Here is an 18,404-nt window from a genome sequence, read left to right on the forward strand (position 1 = left end):
TTCGTCACGGCCGTATTAGTTGCCCCGAAGCTTTTTCATTAATTTGCATTAATTTGCAATTAATTATATAGCGCTCGCTGATTCACGATAGGAAACAATTTCGCAAGGCTGATATTCGTCAAAATAAACAGAACACTGTTGGTAATATCCCAAAATCAACCATTCTCGGCTTGCTGCGTAAAAATTATTTATTTACTTATCAACGAGAATTCTCAACTCGCTGTTTCGGTTTATCTAACGGGGGAACATCCCGAACTCGGAAGTTCAAAAAATTCTGTAACCTTGTGAATGTGTAGGGAATTTCCTCCTGGTTACAACGCAATTTTTGTTTGCTGCCCAAATTCACTCTTAGGGGGTGTAATTGCCCCCCCTGAAAATGCGGCTATTTTCCGATTTTGTGGTATAACTCGCGAACTGTAAGAGATAGAAAAGAAGTTTCAAGACAAAAGTTACTTCTTTTAATTAGATCTAGCATTTGGTAAAAAAAAATATTTTACAGTTCACGCGTTATAACAGAAAATCGGAAAATAACCGGATTTTCAGGGGTCAATTACACCCCCTTGGAGTGAATTTGGGCAGCAAACAAAAATTGCGTTGTAATCAGGAGGAAACCCCCTACATATTCACAAAGTTTCAGAATTTTTTGAATTTTCAGGTTCGGGACCTTCCCTTTAAGTATAAAATGGTGTGGAGTATATTATACCCCTCAACCGTCAGTTAAATAGGGAAGGCACAAGAAATGCTTGACAACTCGAGAACGATTCTGTCTCCGACCCATATTTACTAACGCTATTTTTTTATTTTTTCCTTTACTTCGAGGAATATTACGCGCTTGCAAAATTGGTACCGCGAATTTATAGCAGCCTGTATAAGCCCCTATAATTTTTATTCCTTTTTATAGTGTGCATTTCGCTGACTTTATTATGAGAAGCCTTTACGAATATATTCACGACGTTCGAATAACTTTTTAATTGCTTTGTAATTGCTTAAATTTTTTAAACCTTTCTCAACAACGTAAACTATAGTATAGCCTGAGATTTTTAAAGAAATAGTTGGTTAATTCGTGCATCCTCGCAAAGTTTCCATTAACCATAGCAAGCTTCGTTCGAAAGAATTTTCAAAATCGCCCACATCTTAGAATTTTTGTTTCTTTGTCTAAAATGGGAAAGGGAAATAAAATACAGGACGACCCTAGATACAGTCGCACAGAATAGTTACTGAATGGCAGAAAGCACGAGCAGATATAAGAAAGGAAACGGAAAGATTTTTCCTTCGTCATTTTTCACGTGGATTCTAATAGAACCGAAGAGAAATTGTTTTCTCGGTATTTTGAAGTCATGTGAAGGTTACTTCGTGCCCTCCTTAATGGAACACTGTTAGATTGGATTTTCTTATAAAATATGGTTTTTCATTTTTAAGAACATGAAATGATCTTGAACAAGGCTAAAGAAATTCCCAAAACATTTTCCTTCGTTACTGTTTCTTTCTAAACGAAAAATTACGACTTTTTAGATATTTTTGATTAATTTTATTTTTTATTATACTTTTTTAACTTTACTCGTTTCCACCAAAGGGACTTATTTCCAAAGTTTTTTTTTAAATGACAGAAGAATGTACCTGTACCTACTAATAAAAAAAAAATTTTAATAATCCTAGGTACCATAGATTTTTGCGGTTACTGAAAATTTGCTCTACATGGAAATGTGTCCTTTTAAAAAATCATTCCTGAAATTATCTATAATATGATAAATGTAGGCTGTTAAGGGGACCTTCCGGTCTAGAGCCCCAAAAAATAGGTGATATTTAGGAATTAATTAAAGAAAAACTACTATATATAATTTAATGAGACTTGTTGCATTGTATTAAGAATGTCTTAATCTACAGAAATATATTTTTTGTTTTATAATTAATCATTGCAGACGGCTCTGGGGAGTCGTTAAAGTCAAGGCGTCAAAAAATTGATCCAAATCGGTGGGACCTGTATCTCCAAAAATTATTATCTGATTTGACTGAAACTTCCTTTATTTTGAAGAATATATTTCTGGCTAGGGAGAAAACCTGAAAAAAAAAATAAAAAATGATATTTTTTAAAAAATAAAAAATCTCATCCTTTCAACGCCTTTGAAAATTATAAATTTTCAATTTTTTATATTTTTTGCTGGTATCCCCTCTAGCCAGAAGTGTATTCTTCCAAATAAAAAAAAGTTTCAATCGAATCGGATAATAACTTTTGGAGATACAGGTCCCACCGTTTTGAGAACACTGTTTCGAGAAAAACGCGTTTAAAGTTTTACTTGAGTGCCGAGTGGCCGGGGGTTACCCCTGCATTTGCCGCTACTCAAATGCCTGTAACTTCGGGAATTTTACGAATTTCAATAAATCCTTTTAAACACGTATTCCTAAAAGCTTGAACATTCGAAAAATGAAATAAAAAAAAATCGACTTTTAGACCGGAACCTCCCCTTAAGCGGGGCTTGTTGCACTCAGAAGACATCCAAAATTAACGTTGTCGAAAATGGAACCTCTTAAGGAAATATTTTATTCTGTACTTTCGATGCATTTTTACACGAAGCATCATCCTTTCTCCCAACTGTAGCACGAACTTAGCCGCATTCTGTAGCACACCATGATTGATACTTGCAATTTAAATATGAACGAAGCGTGGAATTTAGGGGCAGAGAAAAGTGGAGTACCATTTAGAATGGATTGCCCGTTGTTTCTGGCACATTTTTCATCTGGAATAAAAGGGACGTCTCTCTGCATTGTTCTATGTATAGCGCTTTGAAAATTATGCAGATTCATAAAAGCTTTGGAAATCGTTACAAGTTTCCCAATAATTCCCTGAAGAGTTTCAAGTAATAAAAAGTTCCTCTCACGAAATTAAGATCAGTCACTTGACATTAGCTTTACACAGCTATTTTACCTTCGTAGTAAATAGATAGTCATTGTACTGTACATTTTAGATACCGCTTCGCTTCGCACTGCGCACATTCCTTCTTAAGGGTGTCTTTCCACTGCGACGCCCTGATAAAGTACCGCTGTTTGGAACATTTTTTTGTCTCAAAAAGACTGTGTTTATTAAATCGAAGTTTTTCCTATTTATTAATACGTGCTTCGAGGATACAAAATTATTTTTTTCATACTTTCTTTAATGCTTGCTTGCGCCAAAATAAGTGGGTGTAATATGCGCTGTAAAATAAAAGACGCCTCGACTGCATGACCGATTTTAGAGGAACCGTGTGTTCGAATCAAAAACACCAAACAGATTTCTAAGCCGTATGACTGTCGCTATGGCAGGGACTAAGCTTAATTAGATTGATGAAGAATTAACAAAATGGCGGACGTCCAAAGTTGAACTATCGAAATTAGCTGAATTTTTTAATCATTCTACTACGTAGGGGATGAGAAAAAAAACAACGAAAATGTGTGATTCTAGTTCGGGGCATAGCGACAGTCATGCTGATTACAAACCTCCCTGATCCCACAGCCCCAGACACATGGTTCCTCCAAAATCGACCACGCAGTCGGGGGCGTCTTTTTTTCACAGCGCATATTACACCCCCTTATTTTGGGTCAAGCCAGCATTAAAAAAAATATGAAAAAAATTTGTTGTGTCCCCAAAACATATATTAATAAATAGAAAAAACCTCAATTTAGTAAACACATTCTTCGTGTGACAAAAACAGTGCTAAACAGCGGTACTTTATCACGGGGTCACAGTGGATAGACCCCTTAAGGGGTTATGCCTACCTGCAAGGTCTGAAAACTTTTTTTTAAAACACTTCAAGACTGTTTTTCAAATAAACCTTTATGTATTCGAAAGTGTACATGTTAAACTACTTGTGCAAATTTTTGCGATGGAAAATATACATAAATAAAAAAATATATCAGCGATCTCCCGGCAGCGATTTTTTTTTGTCAGTAGTTTGCGGTGAACATTCTAATTCTGACCTGGTTCATCTGAAATAAAAATTCGCGAGAATTTAGTTAGTATATTGGATTACCTTGTCCTTAATCGTTTATTATCCCAAGATATTAATTTGCTACAAAACGGCAACTTCTCATAGCAAAAGTATCGATTTTCACCACGGAATCGCGCTCATGTTTCATCATTTTCCATCTGTAAAATAACAACTACGCAACGGAAATGAAAAACCCACGTTTAAGGACAAGCTAATCTAATATACTAACTAAATTTGGTCGAATTTTTTATTTCTGATGAACCAGCCCATACAGCACACTTCGTGGCGGCAACGTTGCAGGATGGTTGCAGTAACCTTGCATTGTTGCATGGTTGCAGCGCAATGTGGATGTAACGTTGCTGCGACGTTGTCGTGCAACATTGCACGGGGCGGACATAGAATTATTGCTGCATAGTTGCATCAATGTTGCGGTGCAATATTGCACGGCAACGTTCCTACAATATTTCCGCAACGTTACAGCAACGTTGCGCCAGTATTGCGGCAACGTACCTGCAATGTTGCCGCAATGTTGCTGCAATGTTCCTGCAATGTTGCCGCAATGTTGCCGCAATGTTGCTGCAACGTTCCTGCAATGTTGCCGCAATGTTGCTGCAACTACCATTTGAACTTAAAATATTTCCGTTGTTTGTAATCAAACGAGAAAATGTCTAAGGATAACAATATTTGCTTCAGAGAGACAATTATTCTGACGGAGACGATTTTTGTCTCAAGGTTATATTTCCCGAAATTTCAAGATCATCGATGGTTTTTTTAATGGAATGACGTATTTTCATTACTGTAACGTTATAGCCAATAAAAATACAAATTCAGCCATGTATAACATGTTGTCCTTCTTGTCTAGCAATCATTATTTTCCTGAGACATTTTCTCGTATCATTACAAACAACGGAGATATTTTAAGTTTAAATGTTAGGTGAGTTACCCTGTATATTTTAATGTGTAGAATGACACATGGTGGAAGTTGTAGTACATACCTACTAGTGTTACAAAACCTTAATGGAGTTTGTCAAAATGAGTCTTCGTTTTTGAATAATTTGAATTTAAAGTTTTGCATGGTAGAACTATAAGTTCGAATACGTTAGTATTCTTATCAATCAGTGGTTGCAGCTGCGGCGGTAAAGTGTTCACCTACGACGCTACAGGTCGCCGGTTCGAATCCCCTTGGGGGAAAAGAATTTTCATTGAGAAAAAGAAAAACACGAGCTTTATACTTCTCTGATTCTGCACACATATATATATATACACCGTTATTTGTATTTGTGGCCCTACTGCCCGAAACGTTGCAGGAGCCGGACATAGAATTATTACTGCACCCTTGCGGCAACGTTGCGTGCAACATTGCAATCTTGCACTGCAACCATTCTGTAACTTTGCTGCAACGACAGTGTGCTGTATGGGAGGTCGTAGCTATAGTGATCACCGTAATAAAAGAAAACGCTGTCGGGAGATCGCTTATAATCCCATTATTTATTTAGATATCGCATTGCAAAAAAAACTACAAGAACTTTAAAATATATACTTTCGAATATACTACCGTTTATTTAAAAACAAGTCTTCAAATTGAAGAAAGAAAATCCCGAATATACTTGCGTTTTCAGACCTTGCAGGTAGGCATAACCCCTTAACTTCCACTACCTTCTGCTACATATTTAGACAGACTAGTTACTGAATCACATTTTCATTCAATCACTTTCTACTTCGTCCATACTACAACTCGAACACTTCTTTTCAATTTTTTTTCTCTTCGCTATTTGTCCCTTGTTCCTTCTTTCTTACGGTTAGACAGATAACAGTAGAATATGTTCGCAGTAGAAAGTTTTGTCACGTTCGAGCGGCATGTTATTCCCCCCGACTGAAGAAGAGGGCCGAGCTCCTTTAACAATTGTAACGCTCTATTTCTTAAACAGGTGTCGACATTTAGTCTGTTGATAGAAGAGAACGAAAACTTGAAAGTGTTAAGGTCTCTGAGAACGTTGCGAGCGCTGAGGCCGCTGAGAGCGATATCGAGGTGGCAAGGCATGAGGGTGAGTCCGGGCTGGCAACCGGCCGTAGAACCGTAAGGTGTACACGCTGCGGTAGATCTCCGCTGTTGGCTCGAAAGTAATGCTAGAAGTGTCGCTTTCTTTTCTCGTTAGATTGTAGTGAACGCGTTGATGTATGCGATACCCAGTATATTCAACGTGCTCCTCGTCTGTCTCGTGTTCTGGCTGATATTTTCTATAATGGGTGTACAATTTTTCGGCGGCAAGTTTTTCAAATGCCTGGACGAGTACGGCGAACTGTTAGATATATCGGTGAGTACAGGCTTGTCCTCTTTTCTTCTTTCAACCGAGGAGGAAAAGGGGAAGGTGCCCGGCGAGCGGCGTGAGCCGCACGGAGACGGATGACTGATGGGCGAACGTCGATCCTCTAGATTGTAAACACGAGAGACGATTGCCTGAGAAAGAATTACTCTTGGGAGAATAGTAAAATCACTTTTGACCACGTGGGGATAGCCTACCTGGCCCTGTTCCAAGTAGCCACCTTCGAGGGTTGGATGGAGGTGATGCAGGACGCGGTTGACGCGCGTGGTATCGACCTTCAGCCTCAGAGGGAAGCGAACATCTACGCGTATATCTACTTCGTGATATTCATCGTTTGCGGCTCCTTTTTCACGCTGAACCTCTTTATCGGAGTAATCATAGACAACTTTAACATGCTGAAGAAAAAGGTAAGCGTTGCACGGGGGGCATCGCGCAGAACCGTTAGCCAGACGCGTCCGCCGCGGTCAGGCGCGCCGGCCCGGCGCGCCAAGCAAAACGTTCCTCTTCTTCCCCCTTTTCTCATTCTTACTTCCAGTACGAGGGTGGGGTGCTAGAAATGTTTTTGACCGAAAGTCAAAAGCACTACTACACTGCCATGAAAAAGCTTGGCCGTAAAAAGCCGCAAAAGGTGATAAAGCGTCCGATGAATCAGATCCTCGCAATGTTTTACGACTTGTCGAATTCACGCAGGTGAGCCACCGAAACTGCTTTCAGACGTAACCGAACTGTCTTTCTTCTTTTTTTTTTTATTCTTTTTCTCGGGTATGTCTTTAAATCTAACCACGATTCCCCGGACCACCGGCCCCGGGCCGTTCAACCCAACCGACTGTAATAATATTTCCAGATTCGAGATAGCGATTTTCATTTTGATATTTCTCAACATGCTGACAATGGGGATCGAGCATTACGGTCAGCCTCATCCGATCTTCTTCGTCCTCGAAGTGTCCAATGCATTTTTCACGACCGTGTTCGGCTTAGAGGCGATCGTCAAGATAATAGGACTCCGTTATCATTATTTCACGGTGCCGTGGAACTTGTTCGACTTCCTGCTAGTGCTGGCATCGATCCTAGGGATATTGATGGAGGATATTATGGTAGACTTCCCGGTGTCCCCGACGCTCTTGCGGGTGGTGAGAGTGTTCAGAATCGGTAGAATCTTAAGGCTCATTAAAGCTGCGAAAGGTATTCGCAAGCTGCTGTTCGCTCTGGTGGTCAGTCTTCCAGCGCTGTTCAACATCGGTGCACTCTTAGCTCTGATTACTTTTATCTATGCCATTATCGGCATGTCGGTATTTGGCCACGTTAAAAAGCAGGGCGCGCTCGACGACATGGTTAGTACTAATCCCGCCAATCTCACTCGAGCGCTAACGTTAGCTCTTCCTAAAGCTAGTAGCACTCACGAAAGCTATTCGGATAGGCGCACTACCGATCGCCACGCGCCCGCACTTGTTTCCCCGCCAATCTTTCTTCTGCCTTTTCTCTAGGTAAATTTTGAGACTTTCGGTAGAAGCATGCAATTACTGTTTCGATTAATGACGTCGGCCGGTTGGAACGACGTTCTGGAGTCTTTGATGGTACAACCGCCGGAGTGCGATCCGACTCCTACTAGCCGGCAGCTGAACGGGAATTGCGGATATCCTCTCTTAGCGATTACTTATTTTACTTCCTTCATCATAATCAGTTACATGATTGTTATCAACATGTACATCGCCATTATCCTCGAGAACTTTAATCAAGCTCATCAGGAGGAGGAAATTGGTATCGTCGAGGATGATTTGGAAATGTTCTATATCCGATGGTCCAAGTAAGAATCTTGTTCGTATAACGTGCAAAGAATCTCGTAGTGCAGCCGAGGGAGCAGCGATTTCTCGCGCAAAAATAAGTTACGGGCGTGGAATAAATCGCTTTCTTCTCCGGGGCCTTGTTTTCGCTAGAGAATCAAATTGCAAAAGTCTGCCGGGTGCGCACGTACTTGCTTCGATGCCACGTTTTACACAACGTCAAGGTCGAACGAAACAGTGAACTTTTATTTATTTATATCGTTAGATTATTTATTTATATTGTTCATAAATACAGCTGGGTCTATTAAATTAAACATGCATGGACTCGGATCTGGGCATTTGTTTTCTTCTTCTTCTAATGCTTTAATACATTTTTGTTTTAAAGGCTAAAGGCGTTCGCTGATTTCGCAGTACACTGTGGCTTTAATAAGTCTTCGTAAGTAAAAATCAAAAGAATTTATGGATGCTCTGATCTCGCAGGCTTACTTCTCTTTGCAGTACGCTGAATCCAATATTAATATCGTTTCTACTAATTCATCTCTACTAACACATGCCGGAGCACCATCCTATTGAAAAAATAATCGTTGAATAACACATAATTTATGTTTTTATACAAATTACGAGTCTATGATTTCACTGCTAATTATTCCAGTTGCGTTTTATCTGAAATATATTTATTTGGTTCGTAAAACAATTTAACTATTTTGTACGCGTCGTACGGAAAAACTGGACCTAGCTCCAGCCGTGCAAACTACGACAACAAAGACCATAATAGAGTTATAAAAATTGTCAATATCTTGTGAAATCAGTAGTCATAAAAACAGACGCAAATTGAGATTACAATTCGTAAAACTACAGACTACGCTGGTGCCAAATTGTATACGCCTCCTCGCGCGAATTATACAGGGTGTTCGACCGCAGGTGGGCACCCTTTTAGGGGGTGATTCTACGGGCCAAAATAAGACGAAAATCAAGAATGACGAAATTGCGTTTGAGGCTTCGTTTCCAAGTTATTAATTATTGAAGATACGCGGAGAAAGCATCTGGCGCGAGGGACTTATCGCTAGGCTACGGTCCCCGCTGTCAGTCCCCCGCAGTAGTCCAAGTCCCACGCGTCAGACGCTTTTTACGCGTACCTTCAACAATTAATAACTCGGAAACAAAGGCTCGGACGCAATTTCGTCATTCTTGATTTTCGTCTTATATTGGCCCGTAGAATCACCCCCTAAAAGGGCGCCCTCTTGCAGCCAAATACCCTGTACACTTGATTTTCTCGTAGACAAAGCTTCAGATGAAAAGAAATTCATTCCGTAGTATCGACATATTTTTACACAGGAAGTCGCTCCTTTCCCGGCTGTACTACGAACTCTTTCCCACATTGTGTATCTTCCCCTTTTCTCTTTCATATCTCCTTGGATGTGCTAACACGTACAAAATTATGACTTTTCCATAGGTACGATCCGCACGCAACACAATTTATAAACTTTTCCCAGTTGAGCGATTTCATAGCGAGCCTAGACCCGCCATTAGGAATATCGAAGCCTAACATGGTCGCGTTGGTTAGCTTCAATCTTCCTATCGCGAAGGGTAATAAGATTCATTGTCTGGACATTCTGCACGCACTTGTCAAGCACGTTCTCGGACACGTCGAGGAGTCCGAGGACTTCCGAAAGTTACAAGAACAGATGGACCTTAAGTTCAAGAAGCAATTTCCTACCCGCAAGGAACTCGAGATTGTTTCTTCGACGAGGATCTGGAAACGCCAGGACAAAGCCGCCAGATTGATTCAGCGCACCATTAGGGAATACATAGCGTGAGTGAATGCATCTTCCGGAGACGGTAATTGGATTGGATATTGGGTGGAGGAAGTATAGTGAGCTTTCTCAAGTACATTGACACCTTCAGTGGCGCCGATGTGTACTCACACCGAGGTATTTGCACCCTGGTCACGGTTTTGGCGTTCATTCGTGCCGATATTTTCTAGAAAGGGACGAAAATAATGTCCCCGAATGTTTTCTCGGGGTAAGTTAAGCAAAACCGCTCAGAAAAGCTTGAACGACTTGAAGGAACATTTCTCAAAAACTTACGCCGCTTAAAGTGTTAAAACGCCTGTCCCAATTAATGTAGGTATCCGTTGCGGCTAAACTCTACATTAGCCACCTAAAGTGGATAAAGCTAAAAAAACGAACTTAGACTTTTTTTTATTATTATTAAACGTCTTTATTACTCCTGTAAAAGCTGAGGCGCGGCTAGTAAGCTGTTACTATGCCTGACCTTTCATTAATAATTGTTTTTTGCGTTTCAAAATATTTTATCATTCCTTCTTCAAATGCCGTAACAGTAAAATGAACAAAATGAAAAGTCAACTTCAATTTTTTTTAAATTAAAATTATTTTTGATATTAGCTGGACATTGGTGTTAATGATGACATAGTCCGGCTACTATCCGGACCAGGATAATTTTACGTATATTTCGGGCTTTATCCACTCTTGTTGGCTAAAGTGCCGTCAGTGTCAGTAACTAACACGGATAAGTACCCACTCCATTCCAAAATGCGGAAACGATATTTTTCACCACTGCCGTCCGGCACTCAGCCGTCATGAAACTAATACCTGTGAATCCTCCTTTAGCCGGATTTCAGACTTCAACCGTAATATACTAGGTACGCAAATACAGTGGCGAACGAAAGACAGTTTACAACTTTTAAAATCGCATAACTTTTTTAGGATTGGTCCAAACGGCATGAGGTTTTTTTAGAAGCTAGAAGGATTAGTTTGCTAACAAGGGGAAGACACCATGTGGTAGACACTGATTTTGATGAGCCTTGGTACGATGGATCTATGTCGAAAATAAGTAAATACGTGTCCGAGCGTTTCTGGCAATGGGCCTTAATAACAGAGATATTTACATGTAAATTATTAATAATTTCATAGTGGTCATGGAGGTTTTAGTGGGTAAAAATCCTACAACTACCCTGGCGGCCGCGGGGAATTCCCTTCTGGAGGCGTTGGGGTGCCTTTTGAGGATGTCTCCACGTTAAAAAAAAACTTTATAAATTTTTTTTATAAATTATTTTTTTTCATATTTTTTTTTTAACTTGTGGAAATCTTCAAAAGGCATCCCGACTCCTTCAGAGAGGAATCCCCCGGGGGCGCTAGGGTAGTGTGGAATTTTTACCTATTAAAACCCCACGGCCACTATGAAATTGTTAATAATTTCCATGTAAATATCTCTATTATTAAGGCCCATTGGCAAAAACGCTCGGACACCTATTTACTTATTTTCGACATAGATCCAGCGAGCCAAGGCTCATCAAAATGTCTACCACATGGTGTCCTCCCCTTGTAAGTAACGTGCTTCGTCGTTTTGAAAAAAAACTGCACTTGGTCAGAATAGCAAAAAAAAAAATAAAAAAGGTCGTTTTTCAACTTTTTTTTGTGAGTCTGTCAAGAAAATTCAAAATATCCATTTGTAAATTGAAGTAAGTCGTATACATGCCTAAAATTTCATCAAAATCGGTTAACGTTGCTCTGAGCTATAAACGCTTAAAGATCGCAGAATAAGATCGAAAATCGCGAAATCCCCGAAATCAGCGTTTATAGCTCAGAGCAACGTTAACCGATTTTGATGAAATTTTAGGCATGTAAGTATACAGCTTACTTCAATCTACAAACGAGTTTTTTGAATTTTCATTACAGGCTCACAAAAAAAGTTTAAAAACGACATTTACTATTTTTTTTTTGCTATTCCGACCAATTGTATTTTTTTCAAAACAACAAAACACGTCACTTAGCAAACTAATCCTAGCTTCTCAAAAAAAAAAACTCACCATTTGAACCAATTGCCACTGTATGTATGTGCATCAGTGCTGAATTGACCAACAAACAAAATAAGCTTGTGCTTAGGGCATCTGAAGAAGGGGGGGGGGCACCATAGAAAATTTCTGAATTTTAAAATCTAACTTTTGTTGGGAGCAATTTTTAGTCAAGTTATCGGAAATGCCTAAGAAATCGTACAATGCGTTGAAGTGACCCCTTTGTATAAGGGGGCCTCAAAACCTTTCAAATGCTTAGGGCCTCTAAGGGTCTTAATCCGGCCCTGATGTGCCGGTTTTAAGTCCCAGCGTTTAAGTGGGCTGTAGTGTTCACTGCTTACCGATCTCACTATATTCCCTTCCGCCCAATACATCGATGATTACTAAGGAGAATTCTTGTGTTCAGAGCGAAGAAGGAACGCGAGAGGATGGCACAGGAAGTGGATTCCCAGACGCAAACGTCGAGTCCCGGTGTTGGGAACGAGGGTAGGGGCGGGGGTGGATGGAGTGGTAAAGTGTCGGCTTTTCTACATGTGCATAGAGGTAGCCGAGCCAGTAGCCGCAAGTCCTCGAGGGCCAGCGACGCCAGCGATTTCAGCGAGCTCGGTACCGCGTCAGCGTGGCTTTTTCCAAATTTACCATTGCTGTTGCTCTCCGGCGCCACCGGTACTCATGAGGACCTGCCTCCTCCCGCTCTAACCGTATCCCGTCCCTCACCGACCGCGGAACAACAGTCGTTTGCCGGTTCCTCCGTTGCTAATGCTTCTTCCTCGGATCAACATGCCAGGTTCGCCACTCTTCTATTTCTATCTTCCTAGGTCTACTGAAATTTCTCGTCCACTTGTAACCTGTTAACCTGTGAAGACGAGTTAACTCGTCCAACTCGTCATTTGAAAGTGCTTCTTCACTAGGCAAGACGAGTTGACTCTTAATTTACTTCTCGTTATCACTACGGAGGCAGTATACTTACTGTCCGATGTTTCTTCGCTTCCTTTTTGCTTTCTTTTTGTTTTAACAGTTTTTACACGTATGGTCGGTAAATTAAAATTAAAGTTCATCTGTTTACTAATAATATTGTTTTAGTAAATTGCTTACTCAGTTTTATCGTTCTATTTGTATCGGAAATGACATTAAGAGTATTCACACCTACTATAAGCCAGATGAGTGAACTCGTTTTATGTCATTTGTTACTTCTCAGCTAGGGAGCACTTTCGATCGAAAAATGTGCTGCTCAATAGGTTAATACGTTCGCTGCGACAGTAAATATTAGTTGCTCCGTCAAGTCGCAGTGATGAGACGGCAGAGGGCGCCACGCGTCAGGTGGGTCTTCCTAGGGGGCTACGGCGCTGTCTCGCCGTGCCTGACTAGGGTGGCCCTTATTTTCAACCTGTGATTTGTTTTACTGTCACCCTCTAATATGGTTTCATTTCATAAATAAATAGTCACTCAAAAAGATTACTACAATCGGGCAACAGGAAAGGGTGCCGACCAGGCTTTAAAATTAAAATTCATCAATGGTTTGAATTTAAAGAATTTCTCAAAAATGGTAAGCCTTATTGAAATTTTGTTTAAATAATATTAAAAGAGGATTCAATTTTCTACAATTACTGTATATAGGTATATAATTTTTTCATGCTTCCAACCATTTTTTAATAACGTTTGAATATAAAGAGGTCCGCACTTCGTGCGCCCCACCTGTACAGCGTGACGTATTGTCTATGCGCGCGTAGTATGGACATCTCTACATATATTCAAACGCTATTATGTAAAAAATGGTGGGAAGCACGAAAAATTATACTATATACAGTATGATGAGTCAGCGGGCACAATTGTAGAAAATTGAATGCTCTTTTAATATTTTTCATATATTATTTTATTTTAATTCTTTAAATCCAAACTATTGATGAATTCTAAACTTTAAGGCCTGGTCGGCAGCCTTTCCTGTTGTCAGATTGCAATAAATTTTTTCAAGAAATATTTTTTTTATCAAATGGCACTATTTTAGGGAGTGAGAGCAAAGAAATACAAAAACAAAAATTCGACGCGTATAAATAAGGGCCACCCTAGTGCCTGACCTATGCTACACGCGCCAGCAGTAGTATAAGTTACTCGCATCAGACACCGTTTACGCGTATCAATGTGTATGCATGTACATAACTCGGAAACGAAGCCTCCAACCCAATTTCGTCATTCTTGAGTTTCGTCTTATTTCGCCATGCAGAATCACCCCTTACGGGGTTACATACACCTAGAATGGTCCAAAACAATCGATTTTTTCCAATAATAAATTCGCAGAAGCTACAATATCAAACGAAGGTCAATTCTATGGCTTCGGAATCAACGATTTTCTGTAAATTAAAAAAAAAATTATCTTACTTTAACCTGTACCATAAACTTTAAACGCTGTTTTCTCGAAACTACGTTTTTCAAATCGGTGTCAATGATATTTTAAAAACTACTGAACTGATTTTCGTGGAACTTGCCACGAATATCTAATTTTTATCATACAGTTCTTTTTTTTGCAATAGCCACAGTTTGGTTTTAATCATTAAAAATTTGAAATTTGTCTGAGAAATTGCATTACGGAGTTGAATTAAAGTTCAAACACTCATACTTTTTAAAAATGAAAATTTCAAGACTAGCGTATGATAAAGACTAGTTTATTTTACATACTTTGAGGGACATTTTTCTTTTTTTCTTTTGGTCGACTCCCAGAGGAGATATTTTTGGCACCGCAAACTCCTTACGTGACGACCCTGCTTTGTTCACCAGCAGCCACACGGCGAACAACATGAATTATCTTAATTTTTTAAAAATATTCTTTAAATTATTAGCTTCCAATTGCATATTACAGTTTTTGATTAACAAAATTACTTATGGGTAAAAAAATTCATAAAATGTCCCCTCTTTTCACGGTCCTAGGTGTATGTATCCCCTTAAACTTTATCACACCTGTTGCCGGACACCCTATATGTCTCCATTACAAACACTGATCCTTCTCACTTGTGTCGGAAACAATCGGGTAGGCGGCCGTAGCCGCGATGGAAAACACTCGTTAGATCACCGAAGTTAAGCATCACGGGGCGGTGTACTGGGGAAAGATGGGAGACCACTTTTCTCCCGGTGCGCTGCTGCTGCTGGGACCCAAAGGAGAGGGGAGGGAAGAAAAAAAATGGGACTATAGTGTTCGTTGGGCAATATAAGCAAAAAATAAGCTTGAAACGCCATCCTGCATAAAACACAGAAAAATAATTAAAAAAAAACAAACAAACAATCGTGTAGGATCAGGAACCCCCAACATAAGAGGGGTGGGTCCTGGACTAATAATGGAAGATCCCGAACCCGAAAATTAGAAAAATTCTGAAACTTTGTGAATATATAGGGAATTTCCTCCTGATTACAACACAATTTTTGTTCGCTGCCTAAATTCACTCCAAGGCGGTGAAATTAACCCCTGAAAATTTGGCTATTTTCCGACTTTGTGTTATAGCTCGCGAACTGTAAGAGATAGAAAACGAGTTTGAAAACAAAAGTTACTTCTTTTAATTAGATCTATCATCTGGTGAAAAAATTATTTTACAGTTCACGAGTTATAATGCAAAATTGGAAAATAGCCGGAATTTAAGGGGTCAATTACACCCCGTTAGAGTGAATTTGGGCAGCAAACAAAATTTGCGTTGTAATCAGGAGGAAATTCCCTACGTATTCCCAAAGTTTCAGAATTTTTCGAATTTCCGGGTTCGGGATGTTCCTTTGTAAGAAGGGACCACGGAAAGTCGGCGTAGCCGTGGTGGTTAGCGCTGCTGATCAGCACGCGGGCGGCTCGGGTTCGATTCCCGGCGCCCGTGACTCCCGTACAAATTACATACAAATTACTGAATCTACATATTCCTACAATTTAAAGATTACATATGTCAGATGCATACATATTCGACTGCACTGATGACGTTTGCCCTACGCATCCATGCATCGTCCCCAAAGGGTTAACAATGACACAGCATTAATAATAATGAAAGTCACGAAAATAGTAATAATAGAATGAAAGAAAGGTAGGTGTGCTTATTTATAATATGGTAATTTGTAGATCACTCGGGGGACCGACCCTCGGCCGACAAGACGCCGTTGAAAGTTACCCCGATGAGGAAGTCCCCAGTCTTCCTACGAAACGCAGGTCACTTCCGCCGAGCGCCACAACGCTCTCCCTAAACACCTTACATCGTGACATCAAAGAAGCATTCAGCAGACGTTGCGGTAGCTTACGAAAGAAACAACAACCAGCTCCCGAACCAGCTCCGCTGCCAATCGAGTCTACCGACGTAAGCATACTCGTCACGGAACCCAGTCCAGAGAATTCGGCGCCACCCCCGAGACCGGCGCTCCTTAGACGACAATCCGCGGCCACGGTCGTTCATGTCCTCGTTCACAGGGAGAGCGAAGAGTATCGAGACGCGCAACCCGACGATACCAGTTGATCTTAGGTCGTTCACGCTCGACACGTCCTTCCGAAATCATTTTAAAACGAGAGGGTTGGGCCGAGAACCGCACGTTCCGTTATTGCGCCATGGGAGTTTTTGGATTTTTTTTCCGGTTCCTTCTCCCCTCCCCCTTTCTTTCTTTAAACCCGTTGCCTTATTGCCGTCGTTTAACACTAAACGCCATCCCATTACGCTATCTCGATACCTTTGACTAGCCAGCATTTAAATTACAGTTCAGTCACACGCTACGGATTTACGTTGCAACTTTGCGGAGCACGTATTTACTCGTGTATTGAAATCTCCGACCGAGCGACGCACTCTCTTCTATTCGAGAAAATAACTGCCGTTCTTACGTAGCTAATGGTTCTTTGGATTGCCAGCAATTAACTCTAGCCCCACCCCCCATCCACCCTCCCCCCCCCCCCTTCATCCATCCTCGCCGTTAGTGAATCGATTGTCCGCGACAGAGCTTAAATCTTTTTTCTTACACGGTAGAAGCGTAGAGGTTGAATATATAATGGTTCGAGTGCGTGCACGATTCCTAATTGATCCGACACCGCTCGAAAATCACGTTCTTGTATCGCAACTAAGGGTGATTGGACCAATATAGCGGGATATAATTAAACACCGATCCCTTCTTCAGACTAAATCACTGGTGCAATTTATTCGCTTTGCAGACTGCCCGGTTTGCTATGGGAAGAAACGAGTAATGATTGCGAGAAAGAAAAGAAATGATACTGCCTCGAATCATGAAAATAGCGTATATCCCTAATTCATAGTTGTGTCGAAAGGAAAGGCGAGAAGGGACAAGGAAAAGAGAGGGAAAGAGAAGACGGAAGGGGAAAAGGCCACGTGCGAACCTTCGAAGGGGATTGTATCGTGGCAGAGTTATCGTTTTTTCGTTACATTTTTAAAAAAAAAAAAAAAAAAAACGTAGATCGTTAGCGTCACAGTTGACTTAATGCGACTCAGATCACTATAAACGTAGAACACGAACGTACACGAAATTTGGCTTGTTCAGAATTGATCGGCAAAATTACGACACCTCTACTATACGTACGGTATGATCACAGGTTTACGTTACAGCGTAGCTACGGATGATGTGTGAAAATGATTCGTTTTGTAATTGAAACGCCTGGGAAACACTGAAGGGAATTCATTTTTAACCGACTTCAAAAAGAAGGAGGTTATAGATTCGACCCGTATATATTTTTCTTTTTTATGCTTGTCCCCGCATAACTCCTCAGCATACGGACCGATTTTGTTGATCTTTTTTTTGTTCGAAAGAGGGCGATGCCCCGGTGGTTTAGCCATACACTGCATCAACATTGGCCCAATATTTTGCCAGTTCTGGTTAACAATAAAGACTATTGTCACCTAATTATTTTTATTTTATGTACGTACACGCATATCTTCTCAGCATGTGTGTCAATATATATATAACTAAAAAGTTAAAAATAAAAAAAATTAAAACCGACTTCAAAATAATAAAAATGCACTAAAAAGTAAAAAATAATTTTTTCCCTTATTTAATCTACTACTCTCATATTTTTTAAGTCGGCGCCTCATCATTTGCACTGTGTAAATCTGGCGTAAATTAATTATTATTTTTAATAAATAATAATAATAATAAATAATAATAAATAATAAATTATTTATTAAAAATAATAATTAATTTAAAAATAATAATTTATTTATTTTTAATAAATAATAAATTATTTAATAATAAATTATTTATTAAAAATAAATAATAAATTATTTAATAATAAATTATTTATTAAAAATAATAATTAATTTACGCCAGATTTACATTAATATTAATGCCGTTAATAAATTATTTTTTACTTTTTAGTGCATTTTTATTATTTTGAAGTCGGTTTTAATTTTTAAAATATTTTTTTTATTTAAATACTATTTAGTGAGGTACTGATCGTGCTAGTGATCGATAACATGCTTGCAGTTTGTTGCCACAATCACTATCATCAATATTATCATTTTTTATGTATACAGGATCATTTCACTAATTCTGTTACAAAGAGCCTAAATTT

General features: G+C 39.6%; 1 protein-coding gene across 4 annotated transcripts in view; it reads left to right on the top strand.

Annotated features, from left to right (window-relative positions):
* The window catches only part of LOC143368611 (sodium channel protein 60E), a 38,240-nt gene extending 20,574 nt beyond the window's left edge, over positions 1-17,666 (top strand). For 2 of the 4 annotated variants that reach the window (XM_076811518.1, XM_076811522.1), the window contains 10 exons: positions 5,891-6,007; positions 6,119-6,277; positions 6,397-6,693; positions 6,822-6,976; positions 7,131-7,617; positions 7,771-8,090; positions 8,453-8,503; positions 9,521-9,880; positions 12,288-12,668; positions 15,966-17,666. In XM_076811518.1, coding sequence (XP_076667633.1) covers positions 5,891-6,007; positions 6,119-6,277; positions 6,397-6,693; positions 6,822-6,976; positions 7,131-7,617; positions 7,771-8,090; positions 8,453-8,503; positions 9,521-9,880; positions 12,288-12,668; positions 15,966-16,353 — 2,715 coding nt within the window. In that variant the 3' untranslated portion in view covers positions 16,354-17,666. The remainder of the gene's footprint in view (positions 1-5,890; positions 6,008-6,118; positions 6,278-6,396; positions 6,694-6,821; positions 6,977-7,130; positions 7,618-7,770; positions 8,091-8,452; positions 8,504-9,520; positions 9,881-12,287; positions 12,669-15,965) is intronic. The other 2 variants (XM_076811521.1, XM_076811519.1) reach the window with 2 other exon arrangements.
* Positions 17,667-18,404: the final 738 nt, after the last annotated feature.

This window comes from Andrena cerasifolii, chromosome 4 (genome assembly GCF_050908995.1).
Source record: "Andrena cerasifolii isolate SP2316 chromosome 4, iyAndCera1_principal, whole genome shotgun sequence".
NCBI lineage: Eukaryota > Metazoa > Arthropoda > Insecta > Hymenoptera > Andrenidae > Andrena > Andrena cerasifolii.